The sequence below is a fragment of the Ranitomeya imitator genome, chromosome 1 (genome assembly GCF_032444005.1).
Source record: "Ranitomeya imitator isolate aRanImi1 chromosome 1, aRanImi1.pri, whole genome shotgun sequence".
NCBI classification, from domain to species: domain Eukaryota; kingdom Metazoa; phylum Chordata; class Amphibia; order Anura; family Dendrobatidae; genus Ranitomeya; species Ranitomeya imitator.
The window spans coordinates 120,960,352-120,977,547 of NC_091282.1; the positions used below are offsets into that span (position 1 = coordinate 120,960,352).

The 17,196-nt window shown below is 42.8% G+C and overlaps 1 protein-coding gene across 1 annotated transcript in view; it reads left to right on the plus strand.

Annotated features, from left to right (window-relative positions):
• The window catches only part of ANKRD31 (ankyrin repeat domain 31), a 297,365-nt gene that overhangs the window by 203,942 nt on the left and 76,227 nt on the right, over positions 1–17,196 (plus strand). Inside the window, exons 21-23 of the mRNA XM_069750287.1 lie at positions 6,333–6,414; positions 7,939–8,035; positions 12,188–13,112. Of these exons, the coding sequence (XP_069606388.1) occupies positions 6,333–6,414; positions 7,939–8,035; positions 12,188–13,112 (1,104 nt within the window). The remainder of the gene's footprint in view (positions 1–6,332; positions 6,415–7,938; positions 8,036–12,187; positions 13,113–17,196) is intronic.

Consider the following 17,196-nt stretch of genomic DNA (forward strand, 5'->3'; position numbering starts at 1 on the left):
TTTAATACTACCTTAATGCAAACCATACAAACTAGCGAACACGATTCAGATCAACCTCTTTAATCAGTGCAATGGTCACATTTAAATCAAAGTTTAAGAAAATAAAAGCTAATTGTCAGGTATGTTTACCACCCAGTGAACCTCATAAGAAGAAAACCCAAGTATCATTGGCCCGTTATTTTTTTTTTCTCATCATTTTATGTCAATTTTCAATACAGTATATGTTAACCCCTTAGTGACGGAGCCAAATTTTTTAAATCTGACCAGTGTCACTTTGTGGTAATAACTCTGGTACACTTCAACAAATCCCCGTGATTTTGAGACTGTTTTTTCGTGACACATTATACTTTATGATAATGGTAAATTTAGGTCAATATGTTTTGTGTTTATTTATAAAAAAATATCAAAAATTTGAGAAAAATGTTAAAAAATTAGCAATTTTCAAAATTTGAATGGTTATCCCTTTAATCCAGATGGTCATACCACAGCAAACCATTAATAAATAACATTTCCCACATGTCCACTTTACATCAGCATCATTTGTAAAATGTTATTTTATTTTTTTAGCATTTTAGGAGGTTTAAAAATGTAGCAGCAATTTTTCATTTTTTTCAAGGAAATTTTACTAAATTTATTTTTTTAGGGACTTATCCATGTTTGAAGTGACTTTAGGGGTCTCATATATTGGGAAACCCCCAAACGTGATACCATTTTAAAAACGGCACCCCCTGACATATCGAAAACTGCAGTCAGGTAGTTTATTAACCCTTCAGGTGCGTTACAGGAATTAATGCAAAGTGGTATGACAGAAATGAAAATGTGTATTTTTACCACCTAAATGCCTCTAACTTCTGAACAGATTACTACAGCCGTCAGAATCTAAGGCTGTGTGCACACGTAGCAGATTTGTCGCGTTTTTTTTTTGCAGTTTTTCGCTATAAAAAGGCTATAAAACCGCGAAAAAAATGCTCACATTAAGCATCCTATTTAATAGAATGCAATCCGCATTTTTTGTGCACATGCTGCATTTTTTTCCTGAGCGGATTCGCATTCCAGAAAAAAAAACGCAGCATGTTCATTAAATTTGCGGAATTGCGGGGATTCCGCACACCTAGGAATGCATTGATCTGCTTACTTCCCACATGGGGCTCTGTCCACCATGCGGGAAGTAAGCAGATCATGTGCGGTTGGTACCCGGGGTGGAGGAGAGGATACTCTCCTCCATGGACTGGGCACCATATAATTGTTAAAAAAAAAATCGTGATATACTCACCCTCTGATGGCCCCGGAGTCTTCCTGCCCCTCAGCGCTGCACTCGGCCGCTTCCATTCCTGTAGATGGTGTGTGAAGGACCTGCGATGACGTCACGGTCACATGACCGCGATGACGTCGCAGTCACGTGACCGCGACATCATCGAAGGTCCTGCACACACACCATCTATAGGAACGGAAACCGCTGAGATCAGCTGTTTGCGGTAGGTGAGTATAACCATTTTTTATTTTTTTTAATTATTTTTAACATTCTATCTTTTACTATTGATGCGGCATAGGCAGCATCAATAGTAAAAAGTTGGTCACACTTGTCAAACACTGTTTGACAAGTGTGATCAACCTGCCAATCAGTTTGCCAAGCGATGCTACAGATCGCTTGGAAAACGCTAGCATTCTGCAAGCTAATTATGCTTGCAAAACGCTAGTTTTCTGTGGGAATATGCATGCTAATTCCACATGCGATATACCCGCAGCAGGAGGCGCAGAATTGCCGCGGAAATTTCTGCGGCAATTCTGCAACGTGTGCACTTAGCATAAGGCCGCTATTTGGTCATGAATTGCCACGGCAAACATCAGGACCACACAATCATGATCTGAGGGCACCGATTGGGATAAAGAAGAAGCCCCCACACTCTGTTAACCATTTATAATGATGTAGTCACTAGTTACAGCAGCATCTAAGGGGTTAAACAGATTTGGACAGTGCAAACACTGATCGTGGTTAATGCAGCAAGTTGTCAGCTATAGTGTACAGCCGACAGATGCTGGATTGTTGCCTGTATGGGGAGGCTATTCTCTTATATGTCAGGTCAGTTAAAAGGCGTATTGGCTATTATTAAGGGGTTAAATTAAAGTTACCGTATTTTTCGGACTATAAGACGCACTTCTTTCATCGCAAAATGTTTTGAAAATGGGGTTGCATCTTATAGTCCTGATATATTGGCTCTGACTGTGGTGGGGAGGTGGGGGAGCGGTATCAGAGGAGCAGCGGGTCACAGAGGCAGGAGTCGGCGGCTCCAGCTAACTCCTGTGTCCGCTGCTAAAGAGGAATGAATATGCACTGCATTCCATGCCCATGGGCGTGTAGGGCAATGAATCTTCATTTCTTCCTGGTATGATTGATTGGCCCCACTCCCTTGCTGGTGTGATTGGCCCCATCCCAGTCATGGTATCCATGGCTCCATCAGAAAAGATAAAAAAAGACAAAAACCTTCCTCCGCTCCCTCGCAGTCGCAGCATCCTGCTCCGGTGCCAGCAGCTGCCTAATGCTTGTAAGCAGCGCTTGGCAGGGACATCATACACTGCTCACAAGCAGAGCACAGCTGCCGGAATAGTCACCGGGTGTTCATCAGAGATCGCGGTGAGTATCCATTCCTCTTCAGTATCGCGCCCTGTCAGCCGCCTGCTTCCTGCTGCTGCCGGCGGTCACGTGTGCCAATACTTAAGAGAAATGAATATCAATATTTTGTGGAATAACCATGATTTTTAATCACAGATTTCATGTGTCTTGGCATGCTTGCCACCAGTCTTTCACACTGCAGTTCTTCTTTGTTTGATGGCTTATGACTATCCATCTTCCTCTTGATTACATGATTACAATTCAGAGGTTTTCAATCGGGTTCAGTTCTGCAGATTGGGCTGGCCATGACAGGGTTTTGATGTGGTGGTCTCTTAATTTTTGTCAGAGCTGTAAATATATTCTTGTTGGTTGTTCTAGGCAGAAAATGTAGCAATATATTCACAAATGCTGGTGGGCTGGAGGGCGTGCTGGACCTGACACGTTCAGGTAGTAGGTAAAAAAAATAAAGCAGTTAGAGAGAGTAGAAAGGGAATAGTAGAGAATTTTTAATTATTGTATATTAGCAAATAGATTAAATTATTACAATAAATAGTTAGACATTTTAGATCCATGTCGATGTTAGTTTCGGACCACCCCTTTATTAGAAAACACTATAGGTTACATCATATTTATTGTAATAATATAACAGGACATACAGTCATGGCCAAAAGTATTGACACCCCTGCAATCCTGTCAGATAATACTCATTTTCTTCCTGAAAATGATTGCAAACACAAATTGTTTGGTATTATTATCTTCATTTAATTTATCTTAAATGAAAAAAACACGAAAAGAATTGTCCTAATGCCAAATTGGATATAATTCCACACCAAACATAAAAAAGGGGGTGGACAAAAGTATTGGCACTGTTCGAAAAATCATGTGATGCTTCTCTAATTTGTGTAACTAACATCACCTGTAACTTAGCTGTGGCACCTAACAGGTGTTGGCAATAACTAAATCACACTTGCAGCCAGTTGACATGGATTAAAGTTGACTCAACCTCTGTCCTGTGTCCTTGTGTGTACCACATTGAGCATGGAGAAAAGAAAGAAGACAAAAGAACTGTCTGAGGACTTAAGAAACCAAATTGTGAGGAAGCATGAGCAATCTCAAGGCTACAAGTCCATCTCTAAAGACCTGAATGTTCCTGTGTCTACCGTGCGCAGTGTCAAAGAAGTTTAAAGCCCATGGCACTGTGGCTAACCTCCCTAGATGTGGACGGAAAAGAAAAATTGACAAGAGTTTTCAACACAAGATTGTGCGGATGTTGGATAAAGAACCTCGACTAACATCCACACAAGTTCAAGCTGCCCTGCAGTCCGAGGGTACAACAGTGTCAACCGGTACTATCTGTCGGCGTCTGAATGAAAAGGGACTGTATGGTAGGAGACCCAGGAAGACCTCACTTCTTATCCCGAGACATAAAAAAGCCAGGCTGGAGTTTGCCAAAACTTACCTGAAAAAGCCTAAAACGTTTTGGAAGAATGTTCTCTGGTCAGATGAGACAAAAGTAAAGCTTTTTGGGCAAAGGCATCGACATAGAGTTTACAGGAGAAAAAAAGAGGCATTCAAAGATAAGAACACGGTCCCTACAGTCAAACATGGCGGAGGTTCCCTGATGTTTTGGAGTTGCTTTGCTGCCTCTGGCACTGGACTGCTTGACCGTGTGCATGGCATTATGAAGTCTGAAGACTACCAACAAATTCTGCAGCATAATGTAGGGCCCAGTGTGAGAAAGCAGGGTCTCCCTCAGAGGTCATGGGTCTTCCAGCAGGACAATGACCCAAAACACACTTCAAAAAGCACTAGAAAATGTTTTGAGAGAAAGCACTGGAGACTTCTAAGGTGGCCAGCAATGAGTCCAGACCTGAATCCCATAGAACACCTGTGGAGAGATGTAAAAATGGCATTTTGGAGAAGGCACCCTTCAACTATCAGGGACCTGGAGCAGTTTGCCAAAGAAGAATGGTCTAAAATTCCAGCAAAGCATTGTAAGAAACTCATTGATGGTTATCGGAAGTGGTTGGTCGCAGTTATTTTGGCTAAAGGTTGTGCAACCAATTATTAGGCTGAGGGTGCCAATACTTTTGTCTGGCCCATTTTTGCAGTTTTGTGTGAAATGATCAATGTTTTGCTTTTTGCTTCATTCTCTTTTGTGTTTTTTTTCATTTAAGACAAATTAAATGAGGATAATAATACCAAATAATTTGTGTTTGCAATCATTTTCAGGAAGAAACTGAGTATTATCTGACAGATTTGCAGGGGTGTCAATACTTTTGGCCATGACTGTAACGAGGGTAAATGTATTTAAGTAATGTTAACCGGTGCACTGTGATCTGACTCCATCTGGACAAAGACGCACAGTATGCTGATTGGGAGCTTTTAAGAACTGACCCCTCAACTTTTGTGAAAAAAAGTGCTGAAGTAAAAGGGAATTTCTGCTGGCGCCATATCTGTTTGTTTTTTTCCCTCTATTTTCTGAAAATAGGACAATGTAAGCATTAATGAGCAGCTCAGTAAAATGTTTTTGAACGTTACTCCTTTCAGTAAAGTTATTGGCCATGCTCCACACTTACAGAACTGGCTTTGGGGCATGTGTGAACTTTGCACACACATTGTATATTGTCATTCGCTTGCTAAAATCCTTTCAATTGAAATGTCTGACTTAGGGTGGGTTTTTTCCCTATATTTAACATTGAAAACGCATGCGCTTTTTTTGTACGCGTTTGGTCGCGTTTTCAATCACATGCGTTTTTTACTGCATGCGTTCATTTTCAAAAATGCAATTTGTAGTATTTTTGAGGAGCGTTTTTTGGACAAATAAAAACGCATGCGTTGTCATGCGTTTTTTTTTTGGGCCAAAAAATACATTGGAGTCAATGGAAACACATGCGTTTTTTTTGTGCATGCGTTTGTTTGCGTTAAAAACGCATGCGTTTTTATATTAAAAAAAACAGAAAACACACTGATATGCCATCCCCCACCATAAAGGTGATAAAGGGATCCTAACCCTACCCCTAACACTAACCCTACCCCTAACCCTAAAGGGATCCTAACCCTACCCCTAACCCTAAAGGGATCCTAACCCTACCCCAAACCCTAAAGGGATTAGGGGTAGGGTTAGGGGTAGGGTAGGGTTAGAATCCCTTTAGGGTTAGAATCCCTTTAGGGGTAGGGTTAGGGTTAGGATCCCTTTAGGGTTGGGGTTAGGGTTAGGATCCCTACCCCTAACCTTAACCCTAGCTATTTATGTTTATAGTGTTGTTTCTACTTTATTTAAATGATTGGAAGCTGTCACACGTTTCTCAGCATGCGTTTAAAAAACGCAAACGCATGGAAAAACGTATGTAAACACGTCAAAACGCAGCGTTTTTTACACCACATGCAAAAACGCATGCGTCTAAAAAACGCAGCGTTTGCATGCGTTTACATGCGTTTTTTCACCATGCGTTTTTTTTTTCAAACACGTGCGTTTTAAAACGCAAGTGTGAAACCAGCCTTACATACTCACACCAGACATGTGCAGTCATTATGGCTGCCATTCAAGTAAATTTGATGTACATAACAGTAATGTTTGTGTTTTACCCATTTGCTGCATTCTCCAAGTGCAGCAATTATGTAATTAAACAGATGGATGCCATCACTTTTGTCTCCAGTGTCCTATAGTTATTACATTTTCATTTTTATTAAATATAACAATTACATTTATTCCCTATAGGAAATCCTGGATACTTTACATGATATAGAGAACAAACATAAAAAACTACTGTCCACAGAACTGGAACCTTTGGAAGATGCAGGTAAAATGTACTTGTAAATGATATGTGCAAACTTATTTACAAACGTCTAGACATAGTGGTCATATTAAATATTGCAAAGTTTATGCTTAGACTAAGGGTATGTATGCACAACATATTTTTCAGGCAGATCCCTCCTGGAACCCACCTGAAAAATCGCCCCAAAAATGAACATTTGAACAGCAATGTCAAAACGAGTTATGTTCTGTCTTTTGAAACTTCTTTTAACCTCTTCGGGTATCAAAAGCCGTGAAGCTGCTAAAAGAAGTGACCAGGCCATTCTTTTGGTGGCTTGAAAGCTGTCACAATGTTTATATATGGAATTTTTTATTTTTTTTTAAATGCCAGCGGTAAAGCTGCCCGAATAGGCATCAGAAAAGAAACTTCACGGAAAACACATGCAGCTTTCCTTGTTGCAACTTCTCCTTCAAGTGTGCAGGTTTGCTGGTGTCTGAAAGATGCAGAGTCCGCATCCCCTAAGACTATGTTACCACAATGAGCTTTTGATGTTGCCGAATTTCTCTACCTATTATTTAAATTAGGTTACTTTCATTTTTTTACTACGTTCTTCTGTGTGTTTTTTTTTTATATGTGTTTTTCTGGGGGGGTTTTACTCTGCAGTATTTGGCTTTTGTTGGTTACTTATGCTTTATATAATGCTGCTTTGTTTTTGATACTTCCTAGTACTTGACTTTGACAAACCTTTCAGTTTTGCCTGGCTGGTTAGGAAAAATACAAGGAAACCAACGCCATTTAAAAAAAAATATATATATATTTAGAGCGCAGGCACTGGCTGATGACTACTCCCATCAGCTGTTATTAGCGGCAGCGGGTGCAGGCTGATGGGAGCAGTAGTCTCATCAGCTGACGCCAGTGACTGGAGGTTAATTTTTTATCTCTGATCACAGCTATGGGCTCAGACAGCCGCAGTTCCCACGCTGTCAAATGAGAGCGTGGGAACTGCGGCTGTCTGAGCGGCAGTAATGATTTTACCGCCGATCAGAGGCAGTGTTTGCCGTGCTGTCATGCATATTACAGTGTGGCATACACTGGATGTATGGGCCCCCCTTCAAGTGAATGGGGTCCGGATTCAGGTCCAGATACTGCCCTGGTATATGAACCTGAACTTTTTTTAAACTGTTCGTCCGGACCCAAACATGCAGGGGTCTGCCCATCTTTAATGCCCTATGTACTCATCTTTTGTCTTTTTGTTCATAGATTTTATAAGGTTCCCTCATTGGCCAAGCTTAAGTGCAAACTATGCGTCCCCTATATCTAGCTGCTTGTAATGAATGTGCCATAGCTGTCCTTTGAATCTTCACCGACATGTAAAGCCGCGATCAATTATATTGTGTCTATTATATGCAATATACTGTGCAAGTATTGGATCCGGATTGACTTTATAGCTAAAATTGGGTTAGATGTGCTGTGTAGTTCATCTTCAAAAAGGCTATTATTAATCCAAAATTGTAAACAGATTAACAGGATGAATAACTGTTTCATTATTTTTTATTTTGTTCTGCACAGAAAAATGTGTTGAAGAGCTTAATGAGATACAGAATGTGCTTAATAACATAGTAAATCTGCAGAAAATTGAGAGAGACAACCTTGCTAAAAAATACAGGTAACTGGTTTCTTTTCCATTACTTCCCTGTAGAATCTATCGTATGTCCTGTGCAGTAATGGGGAATCAAAGTCGTTTGTTTCAAAAGGAAAGACAAGAAACTGATATTTTTCAGGCGCTTCATTGGGGAACACAAGAAACCATGGATGTACGCTGCTACCTACCATCAGAAGGTTGTCACTAAGAAATACAACCTAAAGAAAATGTTGGCTCCTCCTCAGCAGGCTACATCCTCCTACTGGTACAAAGCTACTAAGTTTACCTTATTGTCACATAGGCGGCAGACACGGGTCTGGTGTCCCAGGTTGGTTTCTGTCCATAATTTTTTTTATTTTTTACTCCACCCGTCCAGCAGAGCATGGCACCTTGCATGCATGAAGATTGAGCTGAAGACCTGTCCTGTCTGGCCCCAGAGAGGACCACGCACACCAACTTGTCCCACTGCCACTGTTCATACATTTTGCCTGCACATTATGTAAGCGCAAGATTTTGTTGAGCCAACCCATCGGAACCTGTATTGATTGCATCTGCCCATTGCCACCCCCCGATTTAAGTAGTCCCCCTGACTTGTGACAAGGGCGTGTACCTCCCAAGTTAGACCTTTAACCTATCTCAGTTTGTAGTGGAACTTACCACGGTGTCCCAGACCTTGGTCACATTGTTGTGGAGCAACTTCCCATGTCTACTCCCGCACTAGGTACTATCACCACTGGCTGCCATGAGTCATACCCACCGTCAACTCCGCACCAGCATGGCAAGTCGCGTCAATGTTCTAAGAGGCCTAGAGTGAGTTCATCAAACTATACAGTTCCTAATCCTCCACCTTGACAAGGTGGTTTCTGTCCAGTACCCTCATTCCTTCTTAAGTAGGGTTTTTCATTTCCCGCTGATGAAGGAATCGTTCGGCCTTCCCTCTGTCTTTCTCCCTTTAATTCAGCAGTGCCGACCTTTTTTAGATTGTCAGACACTCTGTTTGTCATCCCAGAAGGACCACGTCAAGGTCTTCCTGCCTCTAAGTATACCATTTCTTGCGGAATTCAGTCTGCCATTCTGTAAGCTTCTAAGGCTTAGAACAAAGCGCCCACACCAGGGTTTAGGGCTCACTCCACCCGGACTGTGGGACCTACTGGGCCATTTCACATCAGGCTTCTGTTCTGCACATTTTCAAGGCTGCTACTTCTGTTCAAACTTTCACCAAATTTTACAGGATTCACACCTTTGTTTCTGTGGATGTAAGTCTGGGCTAGAAGGTGCCGCAAGCGGCATTCGCTCGTGTCACTATATGAGGAATTTGCTTTACAGATTTATACATTTCCCACCCTTGGAATTGCTTTTGGACATCCTGTAGTTTCCTGTGTCCCCCAGTGAAGCATGGGGAATTTAGGGAAGTAACATTTTAGGTGATTCCTTGAAATATTAAGGGCAGTTGACCATTTATGCACCATGAGGCAGCACAAGTTGGCAGGGTCTAGTTCCGCTGCAGCCTGTTCTGCATCATGAGACTATTAGTTGCAACCACTATCTTAAATTCTCTAAATGCATGTAAAATGAGAAATTAAGAAAGAGGTCTTGATTTTGTGTCTATAGCTCTTATTTACCTTGATGTTAACAGAATTACATACACATTCTGTAGTCCAGTCCTGCAGCCATAGCCTTGTTTCCGAAGTCTATTATTAAACATAAGTTTCCACAGAGTCTATATGAAGCTGATTTTTCTGCTGAAAATTGTAATGGTGGAGTTTTTTTCATCCTGGTGACATTACGGTACAACCTTTTCCTTTATTGACACCCCTGCTTTTTTCTGGATCAAAAATTCTACAAAAATGCAGCAGCAAATCTGCAATCACTTTAATACCTGCGTTTTTTTTTAGCATTTTTGATTAAAGTCATTGGGTGAAAAAATGCTGCAAAAACGATAGAACTGAAATGCTGCAGACCTGAACCTGCACCAAATCTGCAAGTTACCAATAATCAACGTGTGCATGAGACTCCAGGATTCCCATTCACTTTACTGGCATCAGGAATCCCTTCAGGTTTTGTGACAAATCCACAGGCCAAAAACACAACATGTGCACACAGCCTAAAGATCTGTAGGCACGTATGCTCATCACGTCAGAACAAAGGCCATGTATTATTATTATTATTTATTATTATAGCGCCATTTATTCCATGGCGCTTTACATGTGAGGAGGGGTATACATAATAAAAACAAGTACAATAATCTTGAACAATACAAGTCACAACTGGTACAGGAGGAGAGAGGACCCTGCCCGCGAGGGCTCACAATCTGCAAGGGATGGGTGAGGATACAGTAGGTGAGGATAGAGCTGGTCATGCAGCGGTTTGGTCGATCGGTGGTTACTGCAGGTTGTAGGCTTGTCGGAAGAGGTAGGTCTTCAGGTTCTTTTTGAAGGTTTCGATGGTAGGCGAGAGTCTGATATGTTGTGGTAGAGAATTCCAGAGTAGGGGGGATGCACGAGAGAAATCTTGTATGCGATTGTGGGAAGAGGAGATAATAGGGGAGTAGAGAAGGAGATCTTGTGAGGATCGGAGGTTGCGTGCAGGAGAGTACCGGGAGACGAGGTCGCAGATGTAAAGGGTTATTCCCAAAATCAGAATGTGCTCTCAGATCCCTGTACACACCCAATTAATCTTTCTGTACTGATGTGCAGCGATCACAACTCTAAGCTAATCCCTTGGTTGTAAATACATAGGTTTATGTAGGAGCTGTTGACACAAAACTACCTTTTTGTTCCAGGCTTTTTGAAAAGTCAATTTTAAATTGTAGAAACATTGAAGCGCCTAAAGGTTTTTACTAATTAGTATGTAGCCTTTAAAGCTAATCAATCACCAGATTCTACAGTACAAACTGCATACATTATTACGTACATCTCTCAGGCCTGATGAGGCTGATGTAATTACTTTGAAATTCCATTTCAAAATGGTTGTATAATACTGTTAAGATGAGCATTTTGTTAGTCTGGCTATAGAATAAGAAGAGTTCATGAGTCCAGGTGTAGTCGGTCTCTGCCTATCCCGCCTGACTGACAGCTGCAGCTTTTACCGAGCGGTGTGATCTCAGCAGCAAGAGGGCCACTGAGGCGCTGTCAATCACAGTAAGAGGGAGGAGATTATCAACTTTTATAAAACCGCTATACAGCCAACATAGATTATCACAGTGAATACACCAGCCTCATCAGCTTTAAAATATCTGTTTAGTAATGTATGCAGTTTGTGTTGTAAAATTTAGTGACAGACCACTTTACTTCTTTTAACCTCTTCAAGGTTCGCAAATGCTGAAGCAGTTAAAAGAAGTGACATAAGATCGGACATTTGCGCAGCAAGGTCATTGTGAAACTGCTGTTCATTATGTTCATTATTTGAAGCGCTTTTTGCAAAAAGACTGAAAAAGATGTCGTGCGCACAGGGATATTCAGGGCTGAAATGACATGTCTATTATTATTATTTATTTATATAGCACCATTAATTCCATGGTGCTGTACATGAGAAGGGATTACATCAAAATACAAATATCACTTACAGTAAACAAAACTAACAATGACAGACTGATACAGAAGGGCAAGGACCCTGCCCTTGCGGGCTTACATTCTACAGGATTATGGGGAAATGTCTGCAGTCATTCTGTGTGGCTACAGGCTGCCAAATTATGGCAGTACTTGACACGCACGCCCTTACAGTCCCCCGTGCAGGTGGGATTTGCGTATTTATGGTCACATGCCGACTAGTCACATCTGGCTTCTTTCAAGTGTCTAGTTAGCATGTAACCACAAGTATACAAATCCCACCCTCTCGGGGAGCACAGAGTGATGGCAGAGTTTTCATTTCAGCCCAGAAAGCCCAATTAAGATGCATGCGCCTTTCATTCCTGGATGCTGCAAACTTTTTTTCATTTCATTCCATTTTCCCATGATAATTGATATCCAGTGAAATGTTATTTGCTAGATAAACTAAACCACACTCACCTAGCCTGGAGCAGAACAATTGTGACCCTTTCTTGCTTCTCATTGAATTGTTCCAGGTCTATATAGTGGGTAGAAGTGAACGTGAATAGAGTCAATGAAAGCATGTAGTAGTATTGGATTTACAAGACGTTCTGTGATCCTCACCCTTTTGCTATTTGTTTAACATCAGGGCTTCCGCAGATTCATTTAAGCAAGGAAAACTAAGAGACAAGATAGCTAAGCTGGCATCTAACCAGAAAACGTTGCTGCAAGTAGTGCGTAATCAGAAAGAAGTGACGCTGCAAATAGTAGCAAAACAGAGCGAAAGATCAGGTGCTAATAGTGAAGAGACGAGCTCAACCCTGCAGTATTGTGATGCGGCTCCTGGAAGGAATCCGATATCTGCTTTATGTGCATTTAATGAATGGCTGGAAGGCAACATTGCTAATGGGAGTACCATGACAACTATAATACCAGCATTGGACAGAGTGCCAGACACTGAAGGCAACCCAGCTAAAAAAACAATTAGCATTTCAAGTCCAGAGATAAGCAGCGCTGCAGAGCTGCGCACTGCCGCCATGATAAGTGAAAGGACAGCTCAACCCAACTCTCATCTTACACCAAAGCAAAAACCAGGATTAGAAAATAGCCCATTAAGCTTTGACTCATGTTGCATTATTCTGAATGATCATCCAGACACCACAGCACCAGGAAGCAGATCTCAGGATTCATTTCCCGTAAGCTTGGCATTAGATATTATAGGAAAAAAGAATATTTCTGTTCAAAAGAATAGCCATGAAATATCAGATGAAACACATGAGACTGCTGATACCGATCAACATCTACAAAGATCTAATTATGAAATTCAGCAGGAAAGTGACAACTTTCCTGACATATATGATGCATCAGAATATTGGAGGCCTCAACATAAAGAAAAAGGGCCAACAAACCCTATATTAAGCCAAAAGGTCTATGAGAATAATGACAACCAACCGGTATCTGAAAAACAGGCATGCATAGAAGCAGACAAAAAAATCAGAAAGTTTCCGTTAAAAAAAATGATGAAGATGGGAATGCTAAAACCAGGAGTGGATGTGCTAGGCTTCCAGCTACAGGTAGTTTATAAAAAAAATTGCTTTTTTTTTCTACAAGCTTCTTCATATACCTCTTTCTACCCCAGAAAATTAAGACACTTGGCTTTATGATAGCAGAATGCCCATTCCATGCATGGCCCACACTACTCTTTCCACTATAACGATAAGAAGTAATAAGAGGCATATGTTTCTATGCTGACATGTAATTCTATCTCATCATAGAAATAAAAGCAAGCTCCTCACTTCTCATAACTATTTTAAGAACTATGGTTTCACATATTTTACAGTGTTGTCGCACCATAACCCACTGGCCATGTGAACAATAATATTATTCCTGCTCACATCTTTCTATCACACATGTATGTTTTGTGATGAGGCATATGGAGTAATATCTAATGTAATAGATAAACTGAGATAGAAAGGCGAGACTGGTCGCTCTGCAATTGTTTCCTAACCCCTAACCAGTGGCAAATTTCTTCTGTATGTACCAATAAAAACATGCAGCATTGCCGATGCCACCCTACAAGAGGATTAAAAACAGACCATAGACTTTGCATTCTAAGTTCCAAACGTCATATAAAATGTTATGCAATTTTTCAACCCATTTCTTTTAATGTACAAATAACCCTACTATGTTATTAAACCAAACAAAATAGCACATACTCATGTACATTATGTACTGTGAGGCTGTGGCCTCTGATACAGCTAGGGAGCGCTGTTTGTTCTCCCCAGAATGTGCATGCAGACGGATGAAGTCCATAGGTGTGCATGAGAGTCACGGATCTCCGGTCCGGGTTTTCCATGCGGCTGAAGGCCACAGGTTTGTGTGTGTTTAAAAGCCCTGCAGTAAGGGGTATGAGTGTGTCAGGCCGTGTCAGGGGTCTGGCCAGGAGAGGCCAGGTGCACGTCAGTGTCAGTCTGGTGTGTGCTGGTCTGCAGAGTGCATGGAGGCCAGCAGAGCCAGCACCCATGGCAGCTGAATAGCCTGGCACCCGCAGCGTACACAGAGATGCAAGTCGTCCATGGTACTGGTCTCGGAGGTGGACAGTCCTGTGCCCGGAGGTGGATATCCTGTGCCCGTAGGAGTCGGATGTGGATAGTCCTGTGCCCGGAGATGGATGTCCTGTACTCGAAAGAGGACTAGCATGTGAAACGATTGCAAACAGGTGGATATGGTGCCCGGCTGCTATCCGGAGGATATCCTGAACTGTGTACGACTGTGTGAGTAATGAGTCTGTAAGAGACTGTGATACAGCGATGCAGGACACCCACGAGAACTAGTCAGAGGAGGGCTGGCGTGAGTAGTGTCTGCAACATATGAGGCTGTGTGTACAGAGACGTATAGAGACTGTGAGATGGCGTGCGGTCGCCCAGGGAAACTGAACAAGGGAAGTCTGGCCTGTTTAGAGACCGCAAATCTAAAGCCATGTGATATGCATTACTTTGAACTGGTGTAAACTGATCACTGAAGTTATATGCATTTATGTGAAATGGACTTTAATGCTGTGAAGAAACACATTAAAAGAGACTTTTGTGTTTGAATTTGTGGGTCACTGCCTCTTCACTGCGTACGATGCTGCTGCAGCTTTACAGTACTTTTACCCCTTTGGTCTCTTCTTTCTTGATCCACAGCTTTTTTTCCCTGTGTGTTGAGTGCAGCTCCCGACCATCCTTCAAACTTGGTAGTGGTTTACAGAGGGGAAAAAAAGAGTATTAACCTTCTGGTTTGAAGACACAATATTGCATATGTAAAAAATCATGTAAAGAATTCCAAACATCTTGAACCAAATCTGTCATCCGATTACACAATACACACTGCATACATTGTTAACCTCGAATTATCATTTTCCCGTCTCCCATGACAGCACACCTGACAGCACACCTGAGAGAGGGATCCGCCCAGTCGGGACAGGAAACCTACTGAAATAAAAGGGCGGTACCTCTCCCTCACTTCAGTTGGGTTTCCTGTCCTGATGGGAACCCTTGTGCTGTACATCACGGCGGTATTTGTTGATAGAAGTTCCACTCACCCACTCCTGTGCCGGCACTGGAAGAACAGGCAGGCAGGGCTGGCCTTCAGGAGGCTGGAAGCGCCGTCCGCAGATCCTCCGGGCTCTGGCGCACGTGCGGGCGTCGGAACAGCCACAGTTCGTGGTCCTGGGGCCCTTCTGTGTCTCCCACGCCGCTCTCCCCCTCTGTGAGCAGTAACTTCCTGGCGCGGCTGGCGTTGCGCGCAAGGCACGCTGGGTAGGGGCGTGCCTGCATGACGTCAGAGTCGTGCGCCGGATCCAAGATGGCGGCGCCCATCGCTCTGATCACCGGCATCGTTCCAGGCTTCCCGGCGGGATTCAAGAGGGGTAGAAGCTCGTATCAGGGACCGGAAGAGGCGGTGAGCACGGCGGTTCACCCTATTTAAGGGTAAAGTGACATACAAACACCGCTCACTTCGTTAAAGCTCTCCAGAGATGGAGAATACTATGGAGCAGCAGCAGCAGCCTTTACAGCAGCAGCAGCATGAGCCCAGGTCAGGTGATTCACCTGCCCACCAACGTGTTAAAGGGAGCGGCCGCTCCAGTGGAGTAGCAATCGCCCTCGGAGAACACAGGACTCCTCAGCGTCTAGGAGGGATGTGGTCCATGCTCCTATCCAGGCTCAGAATCCGGTACCCTTCATGGTCATCAGGTGGTGAGTGATCTTCGTGAATGTCACCCTGGTGGTAATGGGCTACATTTTCTGTTTGCTTGGCAGGCGCCAAGGAATGTGCCCTCTGTAGAGTTCCGTTGTCAGCCCAGTGGCAGAAAAGTCTTTGTGCGGATTGTATCCAAAAGACTATCCAGGAGGAGACCCCTGACTTTGCCTCTAGTCTTAGAGCCATGATTAGGGCCGAAGTGGAAGGCTCCGTTAAATCGGCACTTAAAAGAAAGGGTAGTAAGAACCCTGAACTTATTTTAGATTCTGATGTCTCTCCGTCTGACGAGGAATATCAGGAGGAACAGTTATCTCACTTCCACTCTTCCTCTATATCCCCCGACTCCTCTTCAGATAGTGATGAGGGGGGCCGTCCGTGTTTTCTGACTGAGAACACAGATAAATTAATAAAAGCCGTTAGAGCTTCAATGGGCCTTAAAGATGAAAAGGCGGCCAAGTCCCTGGGGGACATTATGTTTGGGGGTTTAGAAGAAAAAAGAAAGCGTACTTTCCCTGTGAATTCCAAGGTTAAAGCCCTTATAGAAAGAGAGTGGAGGAAGCCGGAAAAATTGGGTAATCTGCCCTTGGCTTCTAAAAGACGTTATCCCTTTGAGGAGAAGGATTCGGAAATATGGGATAAAGTTCCAAAAATTGATGGTGCAGTTGCCAGGTCCTCTAAAAAGTCTTCTCTTCCCTTAGAAGACTGGTGTATTAAGAGACCCTCTAGATAAAAAAGCAGACGGGTTCCTAAAGCATACCTGGGAGGCAACTGCAGGGGGGTTAAAACCGGCAATCGCCGGAACTTGTGTTGCACGCTCCCTTATAGTCTGGCTACAACAGATAGAAGACCAGTTAAAATCTAAAGTGTCGAGAGAAGACATCCTAACCAGTGTAACTATGGCTAAAGGAGCTGCTGCCTTTATAGCAGACTCATCGGCAGACTCTGTGAGACTAGCAGCCAGAGCTGCGAATCTATCTAATGCGGCTAGACGTGCTCTTTGGTTAAAGGGATGCCCGGGCGACTTGCCTTCTAAAAACAGACTTTGTTCTTTACCATGTGATGGCCATTTCCTTTTTGGACAGAAATTAGAGGATATTTTGGAGAAAGCAGGGGATAGTAAAAAGGGATTCCCTCGCTTTCCGGTGGACATTAGACGGCTATTTTCGGAGGGGGAAATTTAGTAGAGGTCGCCCCCCGGGAGATAGAAGGAATTGGGACTCCAGAGATAGGAACGGATCTGGATATATGTTTAAAGGTCCCTCAACATCGGCGAGGAAACCCTCCCAATGACGCCAGGCCAGAAGTAGGGGGAAGGCTTTCATCTTTTTTCCCAGCTTGGGTAAACATCTCCCCCAGTCCTTGGACTCTGAAGGTCATCAAAGATGGCCTAAAAATAAATTTTGTTCATCTACCACG